The following is a 25168-nucleotide window of genomic DNA, read 5'->3' on the forward strand; positions in this document are numbered from 1 at the left end:
GCCCCCCCGCCCGCTCCCTGAGGTAACTCCCTCTCCTCAGTCCCTTGTTCCCGCTCGAGTGGCGCGGTCCCGGCGGCGCGGCGGCCCGTTAGGCCGTGGCGGCCCGCGTCGTTCCTCCCCGCGGAGGTTGCAGCTTCACCCTCGGCCGTTCCTCTGCGCGACTCCGAAGCGGGGCGGCTGCGGGCAGAGCGGTGCGGACCGGTTGGGGCCGGTTCCCCGCGCAGGCGCAGGGCCCCGTAAACAGGAAGCGGCGGCGGCGGCCCGGAGCGGCGGAGACAAAGGGGTTGTGGAGAGGGGAAAGGAGGGACTCGGGTTGGCTCGGCTCGGCCCGGCCCAGCGAGCGGGGGTCCTGGCGGCGGGCGGCAGGATGGTGCAGAAGGAGGGGCAGGCGGCGCTGGAGGAGCCCCAGGGCAGCCCCAACCCGGCCGGGGTGCCCGGCGCTCCCTTAGAGCCGCCGGGCGCCGCCGCGGGACCGGTCCCGGGGGGCGAGGAAACAGACACCGAGACAGAGACCGCGCTGGGCTCCCGCCGCTTCCTCTGCGGCGTCGTCGAAGGTGAGAGCTCTTAGGGGGGGTGTCCGATATCCCCAGGAGACTGGGGGCGTGGAGGGACGGGGCGGGGGGCACGGCGGTCTCCCCGGGGCACTGGGGGTGTTTGGGGGGGCCGGTATCCGTGGGAGGCTGGGGGGGACGGGTCCCAGCTGGCGCTGCTGTTCCCCTCCTCCCCGCCCCGGCCCGGCGGAGCCCGCTCTGCGAGCAGGGTGGTGCGCGGTTCTTGGCTGTGGCTCCCTCCGCTGGAGAGGGCTGGGGGGCGGGGGGAGCCGCGGCTCCCGGGCGGGGCTGCTGCCCCCGGGGCTTGCGCTGGAAGCTGCTCGCTAGTAGGGAGTGCCCTTTGATGGCAGCTGCTCGGCGGGGCGAGGGCAGGCCTGGCACCCCCGGCGGGCCGATGATTCCTAACGCAGGCTGAGGCAGTGCTGTGGCTCCTTTGCTAGTACGTGTCTAAAGGGGGGGGGTAGGAGAGACAGAGAGAGAAGAGCGGTTGTGCGATTATCCCAGCTGTACATGCTCTTCCTGCGCGCCAGAGGCTCAGATTCAGTTTCCTGGGTAGGGAATATGTGATTCCATAGACATCTGTTCTGGAATTAATATTAAATGCTCCTCATTCTCTAAAGTGTTGTAGCTTACCATTTTAATTGCGCTGTAGAACAGTCCTCTTCTGTCTTTTGGCATAGTTGCAGCATTAAAAGGTTTAAATTGTTGCAGAAGCTGTAGAGTAAAGGGACTCTTTTTGCATTTTTGCAGAATTTATCTGCATTTCTGGCAGGTCAGTTAAGGTAGATGATTGAAAGCCAGCAAGTAAAATAGTTTATTCCCAACATAATAGTTGGTTTGGAATTATTCTAAATTCCTGTGGACTGCTATTATTTCTGTACCTATAATGAATCTCCAGTAGGAGAACAAAATGATTAACAGATGGAATCGAGAGGGAAACAGGCAGTTTATCAAAGTCAGTATCTGCGTTGCTTGCAGAATGCCTTTTGTTCATATCTTAAAAAGAAAAGACCATTTGGCTGCTGCAAATGTCACTGCACGAAGTGCACTAGGCCCACTTAATGCCTTTATTTTTTAGCAGTTACTAGGGCTTAAATACAGTCAGCATGGAGAGAGATGTCTTTACTTTGTTAATAGACTTAATCCTGTGAAGATAAATGCTAAATTGAAGGCTTTGGAGACAGATAACAGTGAACAGAAATACAGATTGCAACAGCGTGTTTTCTCACCTTACTGCCGATACACCTTGACCATGGATCACCTGTTCATCCAGGTTTATATTGGAACCACTGCCTATACCATAATCAGTTTTCTTCTCATCTTAGTTACATTGTTGATCACCTCTGTGTGTATTTTGGTGCAGGTGTTCTTGACGGCACTGTGCATAAAACAAAGCAAGAAAATGGCCTCTGCCCAGTGAAGCAGCCTAACACAAGTTAGGCGTTAGTAGTCTAACATTAATATGTGTGCAGCAAAAAAGGGACTAGGAGAGTGTTTAAAAACAAACAAACAAAAACAACAACAGAAAAACAAACTTGTGGTGAATGAGGTAAGCAGTAGTGGGTGAAAACATCTGTCTCTTTAGTGACTCAAGGGAATTATAGGGGTAAGAGAAAAACAGGGATTAACTTCAGAAGCGTAGATAAATACTTAAACATAGTGCAGCAGTTAACACAGACTAGAGGTATGGTGAGATTAAAGCAATGAGATGGAGAGTCTGGATCTTCTGTAGAAAGGGGGGTGGGAATTGGCCAAACACTGGGTGAAGATACGGGGTGCACACTCTAAGTATGTGAAGAGGTTATGACAGGTATCAAATTCACTGTTTTGGGGAGTAATAAGACCTAAGATAGTACTGGATGCAAAGCTTTGATGCTCTGCTTCCAGGATATCCTGGCTTTTAGTGATGGAGAGCGTGGTAACTGGGATGAGGTATTTGGCATGATCTGTTGACTTTGTATTAACCTGACACACAGTCTTGAGGGAGTAATACAAAACCAGGTCGATTTTTAGTTGGACAGAAAGATCCAAGAATTGTCATCAGCTGGTAACATTAGTCATCTAAGAAATGTGGCGACAGATGGAAAAGTCTTGCTTCAGATTAGAGTGTTCTCTTCAATCTTATTTAATTAGTTTTTGTTGTCTAATTTTCTTTTTTTTTTTTTTTTTAATACTAGGCCCCTGCTCTGCTGTAGGCTAGTAGGTCTGAAAACAGTAGTATCATAGGTAAAGCAAAAGTGATCTGAACGAGTTATGAGACATAGGTAGGATTCATTAGGTATCACGGTATTTCATTCTTTTTGTGGGTTCTTGAGCTTCCTCAGGGCAGCATCAGTCAGAATTAGGTAATGCTAGTGAAAATGAGAAATTTGTTCTGGGTGAAATAAACGGGGAGGTTTTCATGCCTTGCAGCTGCTCTCTTGTTTGTTCCTCTGTTTAGTTGTCCTCCCTTTGTCATTTTGCAGTTTGTGAAGAGTAGTAGTTGCTCAGGTTTGCCACTTAGTGGTGCCAGTTAGTCTAAGAGCACTCTTTGAGAGACTGATTCTTAAAACTTGAGCCTGCTTTAAGCTTCTTAAAAGAGCATTGTTCACTTAACAGGTAACTGCAATACTTGTTAATGTATAGCAAATGCTTCAGTTGCATCAGTTTTGAAAGGCTGTGGGAGGGTGTTTTTGACCTCCATGAGACCAAATATTTACAGATTTACAATGGTGAATAGCTCTGGAAATGAAGATATTGTCTACCTTTTGAACTGGTGTTCTGTGGGGACTTGTGAACTTTGTGTATTAGGAGCATCATTCACCACTGAGTGGCCGTGCTGTTTGAAAATAAGAGCTTATTAAATTTCAGTGTTATTTTAGTCTCTGGTCTTTGCAGAGACTGCCAAGCTGAAGCTTTGTTTTGAAGTGACCACTTGTGGTTGAACTGTTTCCACATAGGTCTAAGTGAATTTACTTGACTAAGAGTGCATTGAGAGTGCTTTTTAAAGTATTATGTTTCTAGAATGTAAGGATTAGATTTAAAACCAGAAGCAGTTACAATTTCCATGGAATTCCATGACACTGAATATACACTATTTTAAAATCACTTGTAGATGCTTTTATGTGATTATTTAGAGTCTTAGCTTGTAAAGATGTGGGAATTGTAAAGTAAGATACCAGCTTGCAAGTTAATTTTAACAAGGAGCCTATTAAACTGAACAAAAGGGATTAAATCCCAAGCATTTTGTTGACTCGCTTGCATGTTTTTTTTAATTATGTCATCTATCTCAGTATGTGTTTATATACTCTGTGTGTCTGTTCAGCATTGTAATCTGTACCACTGGTTAAACATTTCTGAGCTGGTAAATATTTTCGAGTGTCTTCAGTGTTCACATTACAATCAAATCTATTTTGTAGGTGTCTGGAGCGATACTTTAATTAGGTTATGACTCTTCAGTCTGCTCTTATAATAATGCTGACTTCACTTGTCAAGGGCATATGCTCAGGAATAGTTTGGATTCTGAAAATTAATTGCTTCAGTGGCCAAAATGAGAAGACCTTAGATCATAAGAAATAAGTTATAATTGCATTTTAAATTTAGATCAGTTTAGCTTATTACACTTTCCTAATGCTGTCTAACTAGATTTTTTTTTTCTCCTTTCTGTTTTGGGAAGCTTTTTGATGAATGTAGCAGAAGAGGAAGAAAACGGTGGGTTATAATATAATGTTTCATGGAGCAGACATAATCTAACATCTAACTGGATAACTTTACTCTTGTTTCCCGTAGGATTTTATGGAAGACCTTGGGTTATGGAGCAGAGGAAAGAACTTTTTAGAAGGCAAGTCATGCTTCCTCTTACTGCAGCACATTCCATCACAATATAATCATAATCATCCACTTAAGCCTGAAAAGAATTATTGTTCTAACCTAGAGCAGCTTTTTGGCTAATATCGATGTTCTTGGGGGCTCACATTCACCTTTCCGTCTTGCCTAAACCAAATTTATCCAATATCAGTTGTGTGTAAAGTTATTGTGACTTAATAGTATAACACAATGTTCAATGAAGAAAAAAATAAATTCGATCAAGTAAAAGAATTAGAATTAGATCGAGTAAAATACAGAATTCCTGAGTTTGTAGACTATTCTCCCAATGAAGGCTTTTCCCTATGTTTATAGACTTCAGAAGTGGGGACTAAATACATACCTGTATGCTCCAAAGGATGACTACAAGCACAGGATGTTCTGGCGAGAAATGTACTCTGTGGAGGAAGCGGGTAATTGCCTTTATTTCCCCTCTCTGTTTTCTATATGCTTGTGTGTGTTTAATTACAGTAGCCGTTTCCAAAGGTGAGTGGAGACCTGATCTTAATACCCTGCAGATGTATTTAGTGGAGCTTTGGTACAAGCATGGATTTACTTCTTTTAACTATAACTTTACAGATGATTTCTAAAACTGCTTTTAAGGCTTTGTCTTAACGAGATGTATTTTTTTCCAGGGAAAGGTTGCTCAGAATTATTCCTCTGGCTCTTGAACATCTGGGCCATATTTTGAAGTGGGAATTATTTGCTTTAGAAAAGAAAAAAGATTGATGAGCAAAAAGCATGCTCTTTTATGTGATTCATTAAGTGCTTGTCTCAATGAAAAGAGTACCAGTCAGAAAAGCAGCTTCTGACTATTTAGTCAGAACATAAAAGACCTGTTTAAGCTGGTGTGAGGCTTTTTATCCACCTCTGGCATTTGTGGGATCTACAGTGTTTTATTAGCCTGTGGGGATTATCATTTTCCTTGGGTGAGGGGAAAAATGATACTCGCTTGAAATTAAATAATCCTTCTTGGAGGCCACTTTGAATCACTGCAGAAATATAATCTAAAGGATACTGCAAGATAATTGCCAATAACAACAAAGATTATTAAATATTCTAAAAATAATTCCCTTTATTCATTCTATGGAAGATTAAATTTGAAGTTTGTTTCTTAAAGCAACTACTTCTGCACAGTGATGTTAAAAAAAGCCCTTTTTCATATGCCCTGAGCTTCAGTTATATGAATATACATGAATCAGTGTCATGCAGGGTGGTATTACTACACTGAATTGTCTCTTAGTATGTGTGACAAAAGTGGAAAAAGTGAGTAATAATTCCAGAACTGTTGGTGTGCATACTGTAAAAACAGACTACATCCAACATTGAGATAAAAGAGGATTTTTTAAATCTTTTAAAAATTTTAACATGGAAAATAACAATACAAGGACAGTTGTTATATTCCTTTTGGCATAATTTCTGAGAACTCTTCCAAATAATTTGGTGCTCTTTGCTGTGTTAGTTTTAAGAAATTCCAGCAATTTTTTTTTTTTTTTATTATTATTATGGTAGCAGAGGCATCTGCATTTTATAATTTACTTATAATGATGTCTGAGGGTTTTTTTAATTGTTGAATCCTTCTGAAATATTTGAATTTGATTTCCAGAGCAGCTAATGACTCTAATATCAGCTGCACGAGAACATGAAATAGAGTTCATCTATGCAATCTCACCTGGACTTGACATCACTTTCTCCAATCCTAAGGAGGTATCCACATTGAAACGCAAGCTGGACCAGGTAAGTGTGACACAAACTAACCACAGCTGCAGTGCTACTTAATTTGAAAACTTCGGTACCCTGCTTGCTCTTGCAGCTTTTCACTGGCTTCTTTAATGTTTTCAGCGCTAGTGTTAGTTTGGATGCCTCCAAACAATTCCAGTCGACGTGTTCAGGTTACATTGCAGAAGTGGCCAGTGATATCTGGATTTAAAAAAAAAAAAAAGAAAAGTCTCATCTTGTATTGGTTTCTGAAGGCTGTTCTTGGGAGCTTGTCTTCAGAGTATTTTAGGGTCTTGAAGCCAAGATGCATTTCTAAAGCCAGAGCTCTTATCCACGATAAACGCCTTTGGAGGCAGACCTGACATACTCATCTTCTTTGTTCTCATCGTTGACTTCTCTCTTTTGTCCGAAAGCTATTACAGAGTTAGCTTTTTTTTCCGGCTGTCTGTCCAGTGAGATCAGCATTGGATTTTTAAAACTGGAACAGGTTGCAGATCTTTAGAGGTCTAATCTTTGCGAAAAGCAGAGCAGTGAGTCGGAGATAGGCATTCATTGTGATTAGATACGAAAGTCTGTCTTGACTTCCCTACCTTCTCTTCCCCATTCCTGTAGCTTTTCCTTTTAAAAATTCTACAGTTTGATTTTAAAAAAGAAATAAAAATAACTTAAAATATTAAACCTTTTGCTCTTTTCTCTTGTATTAGGTTTCCCAGTTTGGCTGCAGATCTTTTGCACTGCTGTTCGATGATATCGATCACAACATGTGTGCGGCAGACAAAGAAGTTTTCAGTTCCTTTGCTCATGCTCAAGTCTCCATCACAAATGAAATTTATCAGTATCTAGGAGAACCAGACACATTCCTTTTCTGTCCTACAGGTAAAATGAGATGAATCATTTAGTTCAGCCTTAAAGGAGGGGCCCTATTATCTTACTGATTGAAAAGCTGGTTTAATATTTAATCATTGCTTTAAGGAGTATTTTGGGGTTGTTACAAAGAAAGGCTCAAGTGATTCAAATATATGCAGAGGTTTTGCCAGATCTACCCATCTCTGAAAGGCTTAATGCCAAGCAAAAAAGGCAGCTTGACAGAATGGTTCAAGAAGTTTGAACTGAAAATTAGGTTAAAAGAAGACTTCTATTTGACTTGTACCAAAATCTTTTTGCTTCTTGATCTGGCTAGCTGTTAGTTTCTTAGAATTTCTTAAAGTAGAGGTACAGCACAGTCTGTGCTCAGTTCTGTTATTGGCACCTGTTTTTAATAAGATTACCCACTTTTACTAGTCACTGAGTTGCTTTATTTATTTATTAAAACTTAAGATGACTTGGACTTTATTAGGTTTTTTCTAACTTTGACATTTGAGCAATTTAAAATACATTCTCTACCTTTCTTTTCTGATATTTATGCTAAGTATCGTTCATAATGCCCTTTTTCTTTATACCTTAGACTTTTGAGCCTTTCTTGATTAATTTTATAGATGTTTCTTTCCTCAAATGGTAGTATTCTCTCAATGTGTTTGTGGGATAGTTGGGCATGTTGTCACATCTGTGCATCCTTCTACTAACAGTGACATTCTCTTTTCCTGTACAGAGTACTGTGGAACTTTTTGTTATCCAAATGTTGCCCAGTCGCCGTATTTACGGACTGTAGGAGAAAAGCTGCTTCCTGGCATTGAGGTGTTATGGACAGGTAAAAATAGTTTGGCGTTGTGGTGGTTTTGTTTTGTTTTTAATTTGCTGTTGGCGTTAAAAATTATTTCTCGTAAGTGTTTAGTAAAATGAACTGTCCAACTACTTGGGTGTTGAATCTTCAAGTATATGCAAAGCCCTCTGATCATCCTGTTTCCCTCTTAGGCCCGAAAGTTGTATCTAAAGACATTCCAGTAGAGTCCATCGAAGAAGTTTCTAAGATCATCAGGAGAGCACCAGTTATCTGGGATAACATTCATGCTAATGACTATGATCAAAAGAGGCTTTTTCTGGGGCCTTACAAAGGTCGGTCAACTGAGCTCATCCCTCGACTAAAGGGAGTTCTGACCAATCCAAACTGTGAATTTGAAGCCAATTATGTTGCTATTCACACACTTGCAACCTGGTACAAGTCTAACATGAATGGAGTGAGAAAAGATGTGGTGATGAGTAAGTATGTGTAATTGTTTGCTGGGATCTATGCTTAACCGTATATGTCATACTGATTTTTTTTTTTATTATTATTCTAGCCTTTCCTTACCAACTTTTTCGTTCTAAGATCACCTAGAATTTTTTATCCCAGAAGTAAATGGCAGTTTTGTTTTATTGACTTCCTGGGAAGTATCTGTAGCACATGCTATCAGAGAATTTTGTAGTCTTGAGAGGTATCTGTGGTTGTATAAAAAGCACTCTCAGCAAGCAATTTTAATGCCCAAATTTGACATGTCTATGGATTTGATTTCATTGGAACAGAAGCAATTCAGATCAAAAGAGGAACTCTGAATGCCAGAATATCTAGTTTCTGCATACTGTTTCTGTGTTGACATTGATGGTGACCATAGTTTTCCATTTTGTCTAATTAGAATGTAATGCTTTGTTCTTCTTTGTGAAATAAGGCTGTTGGAGAGTTCTTGAATGCCTTGTGTAACATGACTTTTTTTTTTTTATTTTAAATGAAACTTGCATGATAACTTTTTAAAACTTTGTTTCTGTAGCTGATACTGAAGACAGTACAGTTTCTATCCAGATTAAATTGGAAAATGAGGGGAGCGATGAAGATATTGAAACAGATGTTCTCTACAGCCCACAAATGGCCCTGAAGCTGGCCTTAACGGAATGGTTGCAGGAATTTGGGGTACCTCAGCAATACAGCAGTGAGTCTGATTTGATATTATTCTGGGGTTGGTAGAAAAACGAGGTTAAATGTTCAGTACTTGCATTTCGATTAAAACTATTGTATAGATCCTGGCAATTTGTATACTTTTCAGTTGGAAATATTTTCTGCCTTACTAATTGGGGAAACCTTAATAAAGAAAGAATAATGCTTGGCATTCTGCAATGTGCCTGTAGTGCCCTGAATGATCAGCAGAAGCAACTTTAACATATGATCCTTTGGTGCTTATGATAAAAGACAGGAGAGAGTCTGGATCTTGCTGGTCCCAGTTGTTATAGACTTCCATGGGACCTGAGAGAACGGGAAGAATAGTCTGTTTTTGAAGTGGGCGTTAGATTAGTATAAACATTAGTTCTGCCCCAGAAGAGTCCATGTTCTTCCAGTTGTCTTAAGATGGCTTTATTTTTCTGAGTTTCTGTGTACAGAAACCAGCTGGGTTCCCTCTGGCACTGTACACCTTTCTTGTAGCAATCTGAGGTAAAATCTGTTTTTCTCAAATGTGGGTTTGAGGTGGTCAGAGCGCCCTTCTCTGATAACTGGTTGTGGGATGGAAGAACCTCTTCTGCACCAGAGCAGAGCTGGGAGGAGTTACCCTTTTGAACTGCTGTAGGGTTTTGGATCTTTCTCAAACTCAGCTGCAGCAAAAATGTTGGGTGAGGAGTGCTAATTAAGGTGTCATCTTCTTCCATTTTCGCAGAATAGTTTAGGTTGGAAGGGACCTCTTGAGATCTCCTCATCTAACCACCTTGCTCAAGCAGGGTGAGTTTAGAGCAGGTTGTCCAAGACCGTGTCCAGTCAGGTTTTGAATATCTCCGTTTTCCCTAGGTTAAAGATACTTTTTTGCAATTGAAATATTTAAGCATCAGTCCTTTTATTTTGAAGTATGTTCTATATCCAAGTAAAACTTTAACAAATCAGTTGATGCAGAGGGGAAAAAAGTTAACTTTGAGAGCTTTTTATTCTGATGGCATAGTCAGAAATGCTGCTGACAGCACATAAATATTAACTAATTTTCCTAACTTTTTCGCCATCCTATCCTTGCTTACCAGTTATGTGGAGGGGAAACTTGAAAAAACAAAGCCAGTAGTTAGAATTACAATGACAGAAGTGAACAGGCAAAGTACCAAATGGAAACTGCGCTGATCAGATGCCGTGGCAACAGAATCCTCCACGATTTGCAGAAGTTGCTGATTTGAATGTTAGTTGGCAGATATTGAGAAGTTTAAACTTGTTTCTTCTTATTCTCAGGTAGGCAAGTGGCCCACAGTGGTGCTAAAACTACTGTAGGGGATGTAGGGCCTCTGGTGGCACCGTCCTCTTTAAATGCAGCAACCGTGGTTACCACCGTTTACCAAGAACCCATCATGAGTCAGGGGGCAGCGCTGAGCAGCGAGTCACCGGCCTTGGTAAAGGAGGAAGAGAAGAAGCAATCTGATGAAGAACCAATGGACATGGTGGTGGAAAAACAAGATGATGCAGACAAGAATGCTAATCAGATATTGACAGATATTGCTGAAGCCAAGATGGCGGAGGAGTTGAAGCCAATGGATACCGATAAGGAGAGCATAGCTGAATCGAAGTCCCCAGAGATGTCTATGCAGGAAGACTCTGGTAGTGACATTGCCCCTATGCAGACCGATGAGCAAATTAACAAAGAACAGTTTGTGCCTGGGCCAAATGAAAAGCCTCTCTACACAGTAGAACCAGTGACTTTAGAGGACTTGCAGCTTCTCGCTGACTTGTTTTACCTTCCTTATGAACATGGGCCCAAAGGTGCACAGATGCTGAGAGAATTCCAGTGGCTCAGAGCAAATAGCAGTGTTGTCAGTGTTAATTGCAAAGGAAAGGATGCTGAAAAAGTGAGTGTGAATCTTGTTTCTCTCCTTTTAAATCAAAATCCCGAGCAATGTTATTTGTTGTCTGTAATAGACTGGTGTTCCTCTTCCTAGAACCTGAAGGGTAGGGTATAACTAACCACAGGTCACAGTAACTTTCATTTCTCCAGTGGAATCTATTGTTTTAAGCCCTGTATGCTGTGTAGCTATGAAGGCAGTCTGGTGCCTGCGTTTGTCCAGTGATCCCCATGCTGGCCTCACTTCTCACAGCCGTAGAGAATACCCGTGAGTCGTGTGTGCTGTGGTAGTCCGTGCTGGTAAAATGAAGAAATGAATTATATGGTCTTCCTCCATATTTAAAGCACCTCTCCTCTCTCGAAGGCTGTGTTTGATCTTGTGGATCTTTTGCCTCCATTCATAGATAGAAGAATGGCGTAACCGAGCAGCCAAGTTTGAAGAGATGTGCAGCTTGGTGATGGGGATGTTCACTCGTCTCTCCAATTGTGCCAACAGGACAATCCTTTATGACATGTACTCCTACGTCTGGGATATCAAGAGTATTATGTCAATGGTGAAATCTTTTGTGCAGTGGTTAGGTAGGTGCATTGGGAGCCATTATAATCCCAGATAGTGTAATTTTTTTTTTGTTGTTTTTAATTAGCCCACGGGGAAAACAAAAGTATTAGGCAAATGTGTTTTCTCGGACATGGGGTCTCGTCTGACCCTCTTTTAAAGGTTTTCCTGTCTCACTATTTGAAGCAATGCTTGCTGTGAATTTGCTTTGGTATTATAAGTGAAGCCTGCTGGATGCTTAAGATTGGAGACCTTGATTTTTCTTCTTGGGCTAATGAAACTTGAATCTCATCTGACACGTAAGTGTTGACTTTACCTTACTCTTGACTGAATGCACACTGGACTATGCCATGTAACTCCTTGGATACCCTGGTGTATGATTGGAAATGACACTACGAAATGTGACCACATCAGCCATCTGCTGCTTGCTCTGTCTTGATAACATTATTGCTGTCTTCAACAGAACAATTGCAGAGGCGACCTTTCAATGGGCCTGGCCAAGAGGAAGCCGATCCTCCCAGCCCTGTGCGCATGCGAGCTTTAGCGTAAGGCTATTCTGGTGCAAAATAATTTCCTTTAAACACTTTCCAAATTGCTGATTTTTTAAATCTTTTAATTTTTTAATTTTTTTTGTAATGGGTGGAAATTGTGGAGCTCTCTAGACAGATTTAGTCTGAGACTTAAACTGATCTTGAAACAGTTTTGTTTGGGTTTTTTTTGTTTTTCCTTTTTTTGTTAATGTGTGGCTTTTTGGTTTTGTTTGGTGTTTTGATATTTTGTTTTTGTTTGTTTTTCCTGAACGATTTTTGGGGGATCCTAAGTTGGCAGATAGCACCAGCATGGCCTGGGTAATTCTAGTGACCTCATTTCACTTTCAGGTTTCAATCCAACTGTAAGGAATATGCTGTGGACTTGCTTGACATACACAGCAGGCAGCAAAGCTGATGGTCTCACGTCACACTTTTTGTAGCTGTCGCAAACCTCACAGTGGTTAACCATTACACAACCTTGGTCTAATCCTAGTGTTTGGATTGTCTTTAAATGATATTCTTAAACACTGGCAGGTTTAAGCAGGGACAGAGAAGACCTGTTAAGTCATCAAGTCAGTCCGTGCTCAACAACTTCCTGTGTTCTGTGCTTATTAAATATCTGATCCCTACATCTGTATGGTTGATAAAGAAGAGGAGCTTTTAAGACTGCCTTCTGCAAAATACAGAGAAGAAAACTAGCTTGGGAAGAAAACTCGGCAGCATTGCAGTATGTTAACATCTCTGCCTAATGCTGTTTAAAAGCTTTAGTTCGTGCATTTTTACGACCAGTGTAACACAGTTGCCCCAACTTTACTATTCTTGCTGTAGGTTGGCCTTTAGCTGGAAAGAATGCTCTCTTTTTGGTAACTTAGATCTGTTTAAAACTCCAGGCCAAAGCTCTATGAAGAGCACAGTGATTCTTGTGATCTCTAAATGCTGAGGGTTCAACTTAAGGCTGCCTTTCAGAATTGTCGAACTACCTACTGATTTCAGCTGAAATTGTCTTTGGTTTTCAATGTCCCTGTAAGGTTGGGTTCAAGTCTTTAAAGGCACCAAATATTTGGAATAGTTTACATTAGAAGTCAACTCTGTAAATACTAGCTCTGTTAACTTTGGCACTGTTCTGTTCCAGTACTCAAACTGGTGTTAGATAATTGAAAAATTAATTTTAAGTTTTTCATATGTACAGTTTAATACTCTTATGCTAACAGTGCTTCTGTGAGAGGGGATGCTTTTGTCTTCAGCTTGCATTTTATCACTAGCGTAAATACATCTAGAGCAAAGGTCTTTGATAAAATACATCATTACACAAAGCTAAGTATGTTACAGATCCAAACAAATTAGTTTTCACAACGGTGTGCTCAATGGTCCACTGAATGTTCACTTTCTTCACCTCTCCTCCCAAGTCCAGCTAGCATTCAGTCCCTTAAATTAGTGTGGCTGTACAGTACTATGGATTACTAATGACTTCTATTGTCTTCTTCCCCATTGTGTACAGATGGGAGAATCCTCAGCACAAGTTTCTACTGCTATTGGATGGACAGCGCCAGATGTTCACAGCGCGTCGTCATTAATTAATTAAAATGGAAAGGTTTTGTCTGTGAGGCAGCTCAGATAGATTAGATATGCAGTAGGCATGAACTGAAGTCACATTTGCGCAGCGACTAAGGCATTAACTATGTTTTTCATTTATACAGCTCTTCATTCACGCAGCTCTTTACTGTAATAATTGGAAGTGCTAGTTAAGTTGTAGTCTCAAAGGACAGACAGATACTGTCTTCCAAGTTATTGACTAAACCTCCTTGTGAAGGGTATCTTTTTATGTGAGAATTCTAAAATGTGGGAGTAAACCAAATTCAAATTCTGTTGCTTGGATTGTTTCTGAAATTTACCATACTTAGGGTAGTTTGTATTTAACGTATATTCCTAAACGCTCATAAATGTCAAACTTGGCACACTTTGGGACTCTCTGACTAGCACAACATACTTGTCTGTACTGATCCGAGACTGTTACTTGAACAGGAGGTAGATTGCTGTCCACAAAAGGAAAAGAGTATTTGCGCTGCTCATCTTGTCAGAAAACTAGGCGGGTAATTGAAATCTCCACTCCAGATACCACGCTGCTTTTTTTTCTCCAGAGTTGTCGTTTATGTTAGTTGTTGAAGGCTGTGGTGCCTTGCTGGCAGAACAGTATTAAAAGTCAAACAGCTAATGCAAGTTTCTTTTCTAAAGCAAGTGTAAACTAAAGCTGAGCACTTCAGTGGGCCTGCTGTGGCTGGTCATCAGCAGGGACCCTGGTGCATCTGATATGCTTGAGGAGGAAAAAAACCCAAGATGCTAAAAAGCAAAGCTAGTATTATCTGTGGCCAGCAGGGTGTACTAGTTAAATTGTGAGTTAATTCCAGTTAGCACTATTAAGCTTTTTAATGTGCCAGCAGCATTGTGAAGGTACGGCCTGGATTATGTAAATCTGTGTAGTCTCTTGGAAGAATATTGTTTCATACAACTGTCCTGGCTGCCTGAACTGTTTCAGACTGTTTGCATATATCGCCAGTCCTAGTTTTCTGACAAGATTAGAAACAATCATTACTACAATGTGACTTCAGAAAGGTCCGTTTTTTTTCAAGGGGCTGTGATAATGGCATTTGTTTGATCTAAAATGTACTATAGCAATTGAGCTATAATGTACTCGTGTATTGAGCTATAAATGTATTGAGCTATTATCATAGCTATTATCATAGCTATTGAGCCACGTAGCTTCCAAGATGTTACCTTTTCATAGATGAAATGGATGTTTCTGCTACAAATATCCGCAAAAAAATGTACAAAATGTCTGGGAAGCTTTCATAATTGTGCATGGCACCATTCTTGTGCCTTCTGGTCTGGAATGAGGTGTGTTAGGTGAATCACCTCACCTGTTCTTAGACTAGCCTGTTACAGGTAATAAAAAATTTGGAATACTGCAATTAGCGCAAAAGCACAAAATCTTAGTAAATCATACATTATTACAGCCTCCCCCCCAAGCCCTGGATTCTAGCTCAGTTAGAGAGCTTTTTCCACAAGTGTGTGTTAGCTTTTTGGACATGTTAGACACCCAGGAAATCCCCCTTCTCGTAACATTCTCCGCTTGGATCTGATCTCAACAGGGTGTCGTAGTCAATCTTCAGCACAGTTCTTAAGTGGAGACCAAGAACCCTGGGCCTTTAGAGGTGGTCTAGCAGGAGAGTTCCAGGTATCAATATGACTTCACAACTGAATGACATTTTCTTTGTTTTATGAGAAACCTTTTGTTGCACATCAGAGGTCTGGAAGGATTGGTCTGCCGAAGGCTTTCTGGTCCAAAGCCCATTAGCCTTACAGCTTGGTTTAAAATAATTTTCCTCCCCTTTCTACAGTAATTTCTCAAGGAGATGCTGCCTGTCCCACGCGCATGCGAAGCGCAGCGGCTTTAGTTGTACATTTCACATTGTTTCTTTGCAGGTCGCACAGCATTTTTATCTGCGCCCGCAATTGCACAATGCGCGCATGCTTGTCTGCCGATGGGAATTCCATGAGCAAAAGCAGTAGTCGTCCAAATTTTGATTCTTCTCTAAATGAAGCTGTAATGTACTTTGTTGCAAAGATTTCAATTGGCAAAGATTCTTAAATCGCTGTTTATACCATGTTCAAATTTGTTCATGGATTTTTCAGGCGCTATACTTTTCCCCCCTCACAGGTGCTCTGCGCGCAGCAAATTGAATCAGCGCATTGCTTTTGGGATAAAGCGTCTCCTCTGGCCAGTTAACCCTCTTCAGACCAAACCTTTCCTCCTGACATTCTATGTTCTTATACAGAGACAGTGTAGATATGATTGGTAAAAAGTATTTTAAAGCAGATAAGATTAACAGACTCTTAATGTGCTGTTTCAATTGCATATTTTAAAACACCAATTGGATATTTTCTATTCAAATAAGGTCTTTGCATTTGTAAAGCATACCAACCCCACCTTCTTCTGGGGTGCCTGCAAGTAGCAAATGTTAATTTGGGAGTCTGCAGTGCACACCCAAGAGTGATGGGTTTTGTCATTCATACAGTCATATTAAGTATTTTGTTTTCACAGCGTTTGCTGCCTATCGATGGGGCAAATGACCTCTTTTTTCAACCACCTCCGTTAACACCCACTTCCAAAGTGTACACCATACGACCCTACTTTCCTAAAGATGAGGTAACTGCTTTTGGCACTTGTCCCTGTTGTCGTTAGTGATGCGTTTCCTTTTGTGGCAACACTGGTTACTGCTGAGTCCCTTCATCCCCTAACGAAACAGACGTCCCTGTACCTTGCACAAGGCACAAACGCAGGCTCACAGGAAAACAGGTTAAGTGGCTTGCCTGTGGCTCAACAACATGCTGTGCGGACGTGTACACCCGCATCTTGATTCCCAGTCTCCCACCCCACCGCCTTTTTAAAATCTGTGGGTGCCTTCCCTGTTTCTGAAAGGCAAGTTAAAGTTGTTCGAGGCTGGTAAAGGAATTCTTGCAGTGGGGACCCATGCAACGGATTAACCTGAGGGGCGGGTGTGCGTACCTGTTCGCTCAGTAATTATCATGGTAACCGCTGGTGTTCTCAAAGCTATACAGGCAGAACGATGCTGGTGTGTCTCAAAAGGTAGCTGCAAAATGGGATGATACTTCAGCCATTCTTAGCATTTTAGTTACAGTTGTAAAATTTTTGGTCTGATTTTTTAAAGAATTGTTGTCAAATCTGCTTTGGAGTATTTGATACTTTGAAACCAGGAATTTTGTATTAATCATTATTGATTGGAGCTTTTTCCCCATTTTTTCCGCTGAACAGATCTGTACGTAGTTTCATTTCATTCCTATTAGTTTAGCAAGAAGAATACTTGAAACTAATGTGTCAACCAACAGTTAACACTCTCTATGGTCGCAGTTTAAGCAGTGAAAGGATTAATGTAGCTTGTGCTTTGCATCTCAGTGTGGCTACATTAAGATGAAACGTATTTCCTTTGAAACAGAAGTATTTAGGTTGAGTTTGCAGCAGCCCAAATGAATCCTGACTTTGAAGCCAGTCAGACAGACAGGGCATGCCCTTTACCTGCTGGTTCTAGGCTCTGTCCTGTGCTGTTCTCGCTGGCAGTAAAGGAGCCTTTTCCATACCTTAGTGCAGGGCTCTACCTAAGCTGGTTTGTTCCTTTGTAGGCAATGGACTTGATATTTCTAAGCCACCTAAACGATTGGTGATGCAGCTAAACATGCGGTTGTAAAGAATATTTCTTCTGAGGAGGAGTTCCCATTTTATGAAAGGAAGCTGGAGACATGCCAAATGCAAAGCCTTTTTGTTGAAAAGTGTAAAGTTTCTTATTTAAAGTGTGACTGATACAAGTTTACTCTTTAAAGAGAGTCAGCGGAAAGCCTTTTAACATGCAGAAAGTCAGGGTGCGTCTGTCCTTCACAGTGGTTAAATTGTTGCACTTGAACATTGGAGGTTTTGAAAAGGGACTTTGTAGCAAGGGGTAGGATCTTCACTGGGTGTTTGGTAACTAACCCTCAGGATTAATCTTGTGCTGTAACAATGTTCAGGAGGTTGACCTCTAGCCTTTCCTTCCCAGCCTTCAACTTAACCTCAATGTTCTTGACAGGCAGCTTTAAGAGTTACTTTTGGGGAGGGGGGGAAGATAGATCCTTTCTCATAGATGGGTATTCTCCTTCTATGTAACTTAAGTGCCTGTCAGCACTAGTTTATAGTGGAGATGTTAATGAAATCTCCCTAAAACAAAGTTGTTAGCTTTTGAATGCGACTGATGACTTGAAATCATCTCTTCTCTCTTCTTAGGCATCTGTATATAAGATCTGCAGAGAAATGTATGCTGATGGAGCTGATCAACCCTTCCATAGTTTACCAGATTTAATTGGAGACAAGTATGTATTAGGAATGGATGACCTACAGAGGTGGTTCTGAAGGATGGAGTCCCGATACTGTATTTAATTTGAATTTTTAAAAGGGGGGGGAAGAATGCAAAGAGCAGTTGATTTAAAATAAATAAATAAATAAAAATCTTCCCTCTGCAGGCCTCAGGAGATTGGGGTTTTGGTTTCTTAAAGATACCATTGACAGTTCTGTCTCAGTTTATGTTCTGGTCACCTGTTGTGAGCTGTTAGAAAAAAAAGACTTAGCTGAAACCTCTGTATTATGAAACCTGTACATCATAGTATCCTATTATTTCAGATTTTGTGAAAGTATATCATGAGAGTGTCCACAGTCTGTAGTTACCCTCTGGTAACTTTTTTCCAACCAAATGTAGTTCTTCAGATAATTGAAATCTTTTTTGAGGACCAATCTCCCAGCTGACTGCCTTGAGTTTTTTCTGAAATACATGTTATAGATTACCTGTACCAACTTTTAAAAAGAATAAGCAATGACAAGTGAGATGAAGTTAAAAAAACAAAAAAAGGCACTAAATCTGAGCTCTAAAATGAGCTTTGAGTATTTTTTTTTAATGTCTCAAGTGTTTAATTTAGATAGAACTTTGTAAAGAGGCTGCTCTGTGAGTGACAGGAAGGTAGTTAAGAAAGGATGTGTAACTGGTATCAAAAAATACCCAAAAGAGAGGATGGAAGAACAAGGAGGTAATGGCAGCAGAGAAACTGAGGGCAAAAGGTGAAGGAAGTTTGTGTCTCTGGTGAGTCAGAAGAGCAATGTGTATGGAATTAAATTGTGAGATCCTGAGGTGCAGATGTTGCTCGTAGCTGAGTTTTGACAGCTGATCAGTCTGTTAATGCTTTGTAGGAACTAATTCCGTGACTGGAGGACTCTGTCACTTCTTTGGTTGACCCTAGAGTCTCCTCCAGAGTACCTGAAGAGCATACTTGTTCAAGGCGACCTTCTTTTGACTGAATTTGGGCTGCTCTTTCTGCAGGTTAGTAGGAGGTCTGCTCACCCTCAGCCTGGATTACTGCTTCGTCTTAGAAGATGAGGATGGCATATGTGGCTATGCTTTGGGAACGGTTGATGTGACTCCTTTCATTAAAAAATGCAAAATGTCTTGGATCCCTTTCATGCAAGAAAAATATACTAAACCAAATAGTGACAAGGAACTGTCTGAGGCAGAGGTTGGTATAACCCACGAGATCAGAACTGTATGCTGAACTCTCTCTTTCCAAAGCAGGCCTTTGTTTTTCTTTTGCATTTTCAGCTTCCATGTAATTAAATTTTCGTACCTTTCTGAAGTCTTTGAGCATGGTATCTGACATCTTAGAAGGTGACAGTAAAGTTATTCACTACCAGTCAGATACAGCTGTGTGTTGCAATACCCATGAGGTGTACTTTAGTAGTAAACAATGCAGTAAAGGTAAGCCACCTTAATCTGGAGAAAATTACATTTTGAAAATAAAGGATTGCTTCTACTCTGTTCTCCTGCAAAATGAGAGATTAGTTTCCCCATGCTGCAGGTAAGGCTAACCCCTGATAGTCACATCAGTTTAAGTACGGAAAACAAAGAGCACTTGGTTTTGATGTTAAAATGTATGAGCTATTTGTGGAGTGCGACAGCTGTAAATGGTGCAAAATGACATCTCACCTGTAGCAAGTGCTAAAAATCAGTATCTTGAATTGGTTTTGGAAGAAATTAGAAAAATTATGTCACTGAACTGTCAGAAATAGTAAAGATTCCAGCTGATGCATTCTTGTCAAGGAAACAAATGTGTTTAATACTAAGAGGTGCCGATCCACACCTGCGTGTGGAAGGAGGTGTGGACAAAGCTGTAGTAGAGGCAGGCCCAGAAACACCGCTTTCCCCTCTGAAGAGGGAGAGAATACTTTCCAGAAAGCAGAAAACGTTGGTACGTTATCCCAGGATTTCTGCTGACTTGAGTGTATTTCAGATTTGGCTTTGTCTACTTCTGCGTTACCTCACTTGATCGTTCCATTCCCGTAAGTGGGAATGTGACATCAGATGTTAACTTCATGCAAAAGACCTTCCTGGGTGATTGCAGTAGTCTTTAGTGATCAAGAACATCCTTTAGTGATCAACAAGGCTTATTTCAAGCTAGAGACAAATTTGCCTTTGTTGGGGCAAGTAGTCTAAGATAATTGCATGGACATGAGAGATGTTTCCAGCCTGCTGTTGAACCAAAGAATACATGTGGAAGGTTAGGACGCTTGGAGCTAAAACTGCCCGTGTAAGAGGCAAAGAAAAGGAATATCTGCGCACAAACTGTTGGTTATGGGTTGGCTTATGTTTTTTTCTCACTTGAAGTGTGGGTCACTGAGAAACCATGCAAGGAGTCTTGCATTCCTCCTTTGACAGTCTGAGAAGCTTCTGTAGCCTGCCTTTTTATCTGGAGGGCAGAGAGCAATTCAGCAGGTAAGGAACAAAGTGGCCATCAGAGGCATAGTTGAAAAGCACGCTGATTTGGAGGTATACTCTGTGAGCAAAGCAGCCTCCCTTAATAACGATGAATGGGGGAGTGGGGGGGAAAAAAAAAAAAGCTGGATAATGATTAAATATCTGTCTCCTACATTCTTTTCAGAAAATAATGCTAAGCTTCCACGAAGAGCAAGAAGTATTGCCAGAATCGTTCCTTGCCAACTTCCCATCATTGATAAAGATTGATATCCACAAAAAAGTGACAGATCCAAGTGTGGCCAAAAGTATGATGGCCTGCCTGCTCTCTTCTCTAAAGGCTAATGGTAAGCTTCTTGCACTCAAAATTCCTTGTTTTCTAACTACATGTTAGTTCTAGGATGCAAGGCAAACTTGGGATGGTTATGTTAACATCCTGTATTTGCATGTCAGCCTGAGATATTCGATTCCTGCCGTAGTCGGCACTCTAGATTTAGGTAAATAATTGTAAAAGCTTTTGGATAGCTAACTTCTGCTCTGTCTTTGGTAAAAGGTAGCTTTTCACTTTAGGCATTATCCTGCAAATTAGAAAGAACGGAGGGAGCAATTTGGCAATGAGAGCACACATTTTTACTTCTTGAACAACGCACAAATGTTTATATTTCCCCTGCTGGCATTGGTAATGATGCTTTTTCTTATGTGTGGCAGCGTGCACTGGTAGGTAATTACCAAAACCTTCAATATGGGGAAGTACTTGGCTGTCTGCCTTACCGCGCACCTGAGGTTCGCAGTTCCTTTGCGCGATTTGGTGCCCTCTTCTAGTGCTAGTTTCTGAGCCAGCATCAGAGTTTCAGGATGCTTTTAAGTGAAATAAAAGGTGTACAGAGGGTTTGTTCAGACTGACAAGACATCTTGCAGTGTGTAGTCCCTTTAGGGTATGGTCAGCTATCTTGCTGTAAATCTGGTCTGTTTTGAGCACTACGCTCCATGTGGAATTGGATTGGCGACTGACTTTATTGGGTTTAAATGTTAAAATAGGTGGGAACTCTAGTAATGTTTGATGTCTGGGCTTTTTGCAGTAACTCTTCTCCTACAGTGTTTTGTTTCTTTCTTCCTTCTTCAGGCTCCCGTGGGGCTTTTTGTGAAGTGAGACCAGATGATAAAAGAATCCTGGAATTTTACAGCAAGCTGGGTTGTTTTGAAATTGCAAAAATGGAAGGATTTCCAAAGGATGTTGTTATCCTTGGAAGAAGCCTGTGAAGTGCTTGACAGCAAACTGTTCCAGTACTGTAGTCCCTTAAGAGCTGGGCAGGTAGTGGTGGGGATCTTCATATGGTCTAGCTGCACAAAGCCAGCGATAAGCCAGCTTGGTAGAAGGGGCTATGCGAAAATCACCCATCACACATTCAGACTGTAATTTGTTGGAAGGGGATAATGCTGCTGAAAACACTGTTTTAACAAAGAGAAACCTTGTCCTCTCCTGGTCCTGTGTGAAGTGCCAAGGAATCTTGCATGGGCTATAGCTTCTCGGAGGAATCCCTCTCAATCGGTGCTGCGGTTGACGACAGCTCTCTGCATTCACCTGGCAACAGAAAAGTGGTCTCTGGCAGAAGTATCCCTAAAGGTGCAGGTTTTTTCTCTGTCGTAGAGCAAGATGTGCAACTGGAAGTTGCAGAAATGGGAGGGATTGCTTGTGTCAATCAGCAAATTTAAAGATAAGTAGCTACAGTTCTATTTTTGACTATCTTTATGCTTGTTGATAAAGCAATGACCCGTTGTCACTTCTAATGACCATTGGTTCAAGCTTTGTGCTTTGTTAGGGACAAATGTGCAGTGGTCTGTGGCAGAAGTCACTTAATGACAACCTTGTAAATTTCAGTGTATATAAACTTAGCCGTATGCTGACTAACTTTTTGTTTACCAGTTTTTGTAACTTTTTTCTTTTGAAAAGTGAAATGGTATAGGTCCAAGATGGCACTTTTGAATAACCTAAAACCACAACGGAGAACGAATCTGTCCTCGGCACTGACCCTTCTTATTGTGCCTCGTATCCAGGGCTAGAAACTGCCCGCCTTGGGTAAGGGGAGCAGATCCCAAATGATCCTTCCCTCGGGCGGCAGTTTGTCACTGCTTGAGGTTATCATCGTTCTCCTGGGACTGAAACAGCAATTCACAGGGTGGTCTGCTGAACCCCATGATTTCGGTAACATTCGCGTGGGATTGTGGATGAAAGACGGTGAGAGGGAGGGAGCTGGCCCACAGCTGGGATTTGTCCCTGGAACAGTCACCATGTTTCAAAGCCTGTTCGTACTAGTTTGATTAAATCAGGGTCTTCAAGTCCTGCACATTTGTAACAAATAACTTTTCTATAAGAAATGCCACAATAAGCACATTTTTACACATTATTTAAATGGTTACCTACTTTTAAATGTTCCAAGAGTTTAATGTTTTTACCCAGGACTGACGTGTCTGGCTATGGGATGGAATCGGCGTGGTATGGGATCTGGTAGTGAGGTAGTTGCGTCATTTATGAAATTGGTATTTCACAGAAGTCCCGGTGTCCCAGATACGTAACTGGCCAATGGTATACACCTTGCAGTACCGTGCTGCTTTCACCTGCTGCCATCAGCTGTCTTCATCTTCCTTTTTAGTTTTCCTGGGTGTTTTTTTCAGCGGTGTGCAAAGGAGGTTCAGTTCCTTTTACAAGCCGCCAGCTACACAGAAGAAGTTGGGCAACCTATAACGAACGGCATTAAGACTGCAGCGATGTTGTCTGCGACCTGTAAGGAGATGCTGTGCTTGGCCTTCTGGTGCAGTCACATGCAGGATGTTTTGGGGTTTTTTGTTTGGTTTTGTTTTTTTTTTTTCCTTTGCAGAATGTGAACAATTTTTTGATGCGGTAGCGAAGTATTTAAGTTGAAACCAAGTTCATTTCATTTTTTAGAGAGAGGTACGGGGTTGTGCTATGGGATTTCATGTAAGTCAGAGCTGAATGCCACTAGTTTTTATACAGCTTTGAGTGCATGTTGAGTAGCTGATACCTTGGTTTATCAGGTGGGAGAGTTTTGTTTCTTCATGGATACCAGAGTCAACTTATTTTATCTGGATGCGTAACATTACAGCATAGGATGCTCGTGGCCTTATTTCTTGGCTTTTAAGGAGTTGCCACATTTTCTCTTCCTATGACTTTGTTATTATTATAGAAGTTAATTGTATAAGCCTATGGAATGTCAGGCCAATACCATCATTCTAGGATTGTAAAGTGATATGTTGACATATCTTTCATGGTTATGAATTTTCATTAAGGTTGGAATGCCACTTTCATTAATCTGTTTTTAGATCAAAAGTATCTGTAGCAGAAAAAAATGACCTGTAAAACTGTATTTGAAGACCATGCGAGAAATAGAATAAAAATTGAGAAATGAATGTAAATAAGAAATGTGTATTTTGTGCATGAGCTTCCAGAACCAGAAGCGGCTCAGCAGCGTGTGTGACGTCACGCCGTGGGCGTTGGATGCCCTTGTGAGCAGCTGGCAGAAAAACTTGTCTCTGGTTTTGGGGGTGGCAGTGCGTTGTGTGGTAGGCGCTTACCAGTGCTGATGTTTTTCATAGGCAGGTATTCAGCGACCCTTCAGAAGTACTCGCCCCAAAGGTTTTTGGGGTGCCAGTGACCTTTCTTGTTGGCCCTTCTGTGAGCGGCACCAGTTGAACTTCAGCTGTTTTGTAAAAACCAGTTCTTTCAAGGATTGTTGCCAGCGCCTGGCAAAGGCAGCGCGAGCTGTGCTGCAGCAGAGCTCGCTCGCCCTTTCTTACTCTCTTGGGTTTTTTTTCTCGCTGGCTGCTGGGTTTAGAGGTTGCTGAAACCCAGAAGAGCCCGGCAGCAGAAACGAGGCGAGAGACAGAGTAACTTGAGGGCTGTCGCGCAGTGGGGAACATCGTAGCTCCACCGTCTGGCCTTCGTCGTGCATCCACACAACGTGAGTTAGGCTGAACACCTGACACAGCCGAAGCAGGCAGCCTCCTGCTTAGAGCGACCGCCGGGCCGGAGGGATGGGGCAGGGGCAGTAAAAGCGGCTGAATTAGCCGTTAAAAACTTTTCTCCTATCCCAGTAAACGTGTGCTATGTTAAAATGACAGTTTTCTTCACAAAATCGTAATGTGTTACGTATAAGGCGTCTTGGTTTTCTTGAAGCCTGTGTCCCGAAGTTATGGCAGAAAGGGCGATGGGCCGTGCCTACGTCGGACACGCCAAGCCTGGGAGGCAGGTTGCGCCAGGAACCTTTCCTTCGGGGGAGCGTGAAGCAGAAACGGGCTCTCTTGCCTCCCTCGCCGCAGACGGGTCACGCAGGAAACGCGTGGCTGCCGGCCAGGTGGCTGCGGAGAGCAGCTACTGCAGAAGCAAAAGCTTGTGTAAAAAAGGAAGAAGAAAAAAAAAAAGGCAGAGGCTTGTATAACCGTCGCTGAGCGAGCGCCTGCCTCTTTCTGGGCGCAGGATCGGCCTTTCCAGCCTCTTCAGTCGTGTTTTTCTTGAACCCGCTCCAGCTGGAGCAGAGCAAATGGCCGGCTGCTGGAGGTCTCCTCCGCGGTGGAGCAGGGCCAGCTTCTGACCGAGAACGCGGTGTGAGCTCATCGTTAGCGGGGTTTGTTTTAATTCGGTGGCGCCTGCCCCTGCAGCAGGGGCCAGGCTGCTTCCCTGTCCGCTTTGTAGGCCAGGCCGGCCCTCTCCTCCCGGCCGCAGGGTTTGAAGCCGGATCTTGCCCTCTGCCTTCAGAGGCTCCCGCACCGCAGCCCCGCTCTCGGATCACGCTGCCCTCGCCTCTGCTTGGAGGGGTGGAGATGAGCAGGTCCCGGTTACCCTCCTACCCCTCCTCGTGCCTTCGGCCCTGCCTCTCCAGGCTCTGTCGGTGCCCTGCGCCTG

General features: G+C 42.2%; 1 protein-coding gene across 1 annotated transcript; it reads left to right on the plus strand.

Moving 5' to 3' along the window:
• On the plus strand, nt 1–23676 carry OGA (O-GlcNAcase). Its single transcript, XM_087763767.1, has 16 exons — nt 1–554; nt 4320–4371; nt 4710–4807; nt 6001–6131; nt 6818–6989; nt 7702–7800; nt 7965–8249; nt 8795–8953; nt 10222–10832; nt 11230–11404; nt 15058–15143; nt 16011–16115; nt 17742–17827; nt 18826–19018; nt 20438–20597; nt 21374–23676. Exons 1-16 carry the CDS (start codon nt 368–370, stop codon nt 21508–21510), a joined length of 2736 nt encoding a protein of 911 aa, XP_087619893.1. The 5' UTR covers nt 1–367; the 3' UTR covers nt 21511–23676.
• Nucleotides 23677–25168: the final 1492 nt, after the last annotated feature.

The sequence above is a fragment of the Nipponia nippon genome, unplaced genomic scaffold (assembly GCF_047370975.1).
Source record: "Nipponia nippon isolate SJK-2023a ecotype South Korea unplaced genomic scaffold, ASM4737097v1 scaffold_3, whole genome shotgun sequence".
NCBI classification, from domain to species: Eukaryota; Metazoa; Chordata; class Aves; order Pelecaniformes; family Threskiornithidae; genus Nipponia; species Nipponia nippon.

Coding starts and splice junctions, on each gene's coding strand:
- OGA (XM_087763767.1), top strand. CDS start 368: ATGGTGCAGAAGGAGGGGCAGGCGGCGCTGGAGGAGCCCCAGGGCAGC. Junction 6,990..7,701: donor ATTCCTTTTCTGTCCTACAG/GTAAAATGAGAT, acceptor TTTCCTGTACAG/AGTACTGTGGAACTTTTTGT. Junction 10,833..11,229: donor AAGGAAAGGATGCTGAAAAA/GTGAGTGTGAAT, acceptor CTCCATTCATAG/ATAGAAGAATGGCGTAACCG.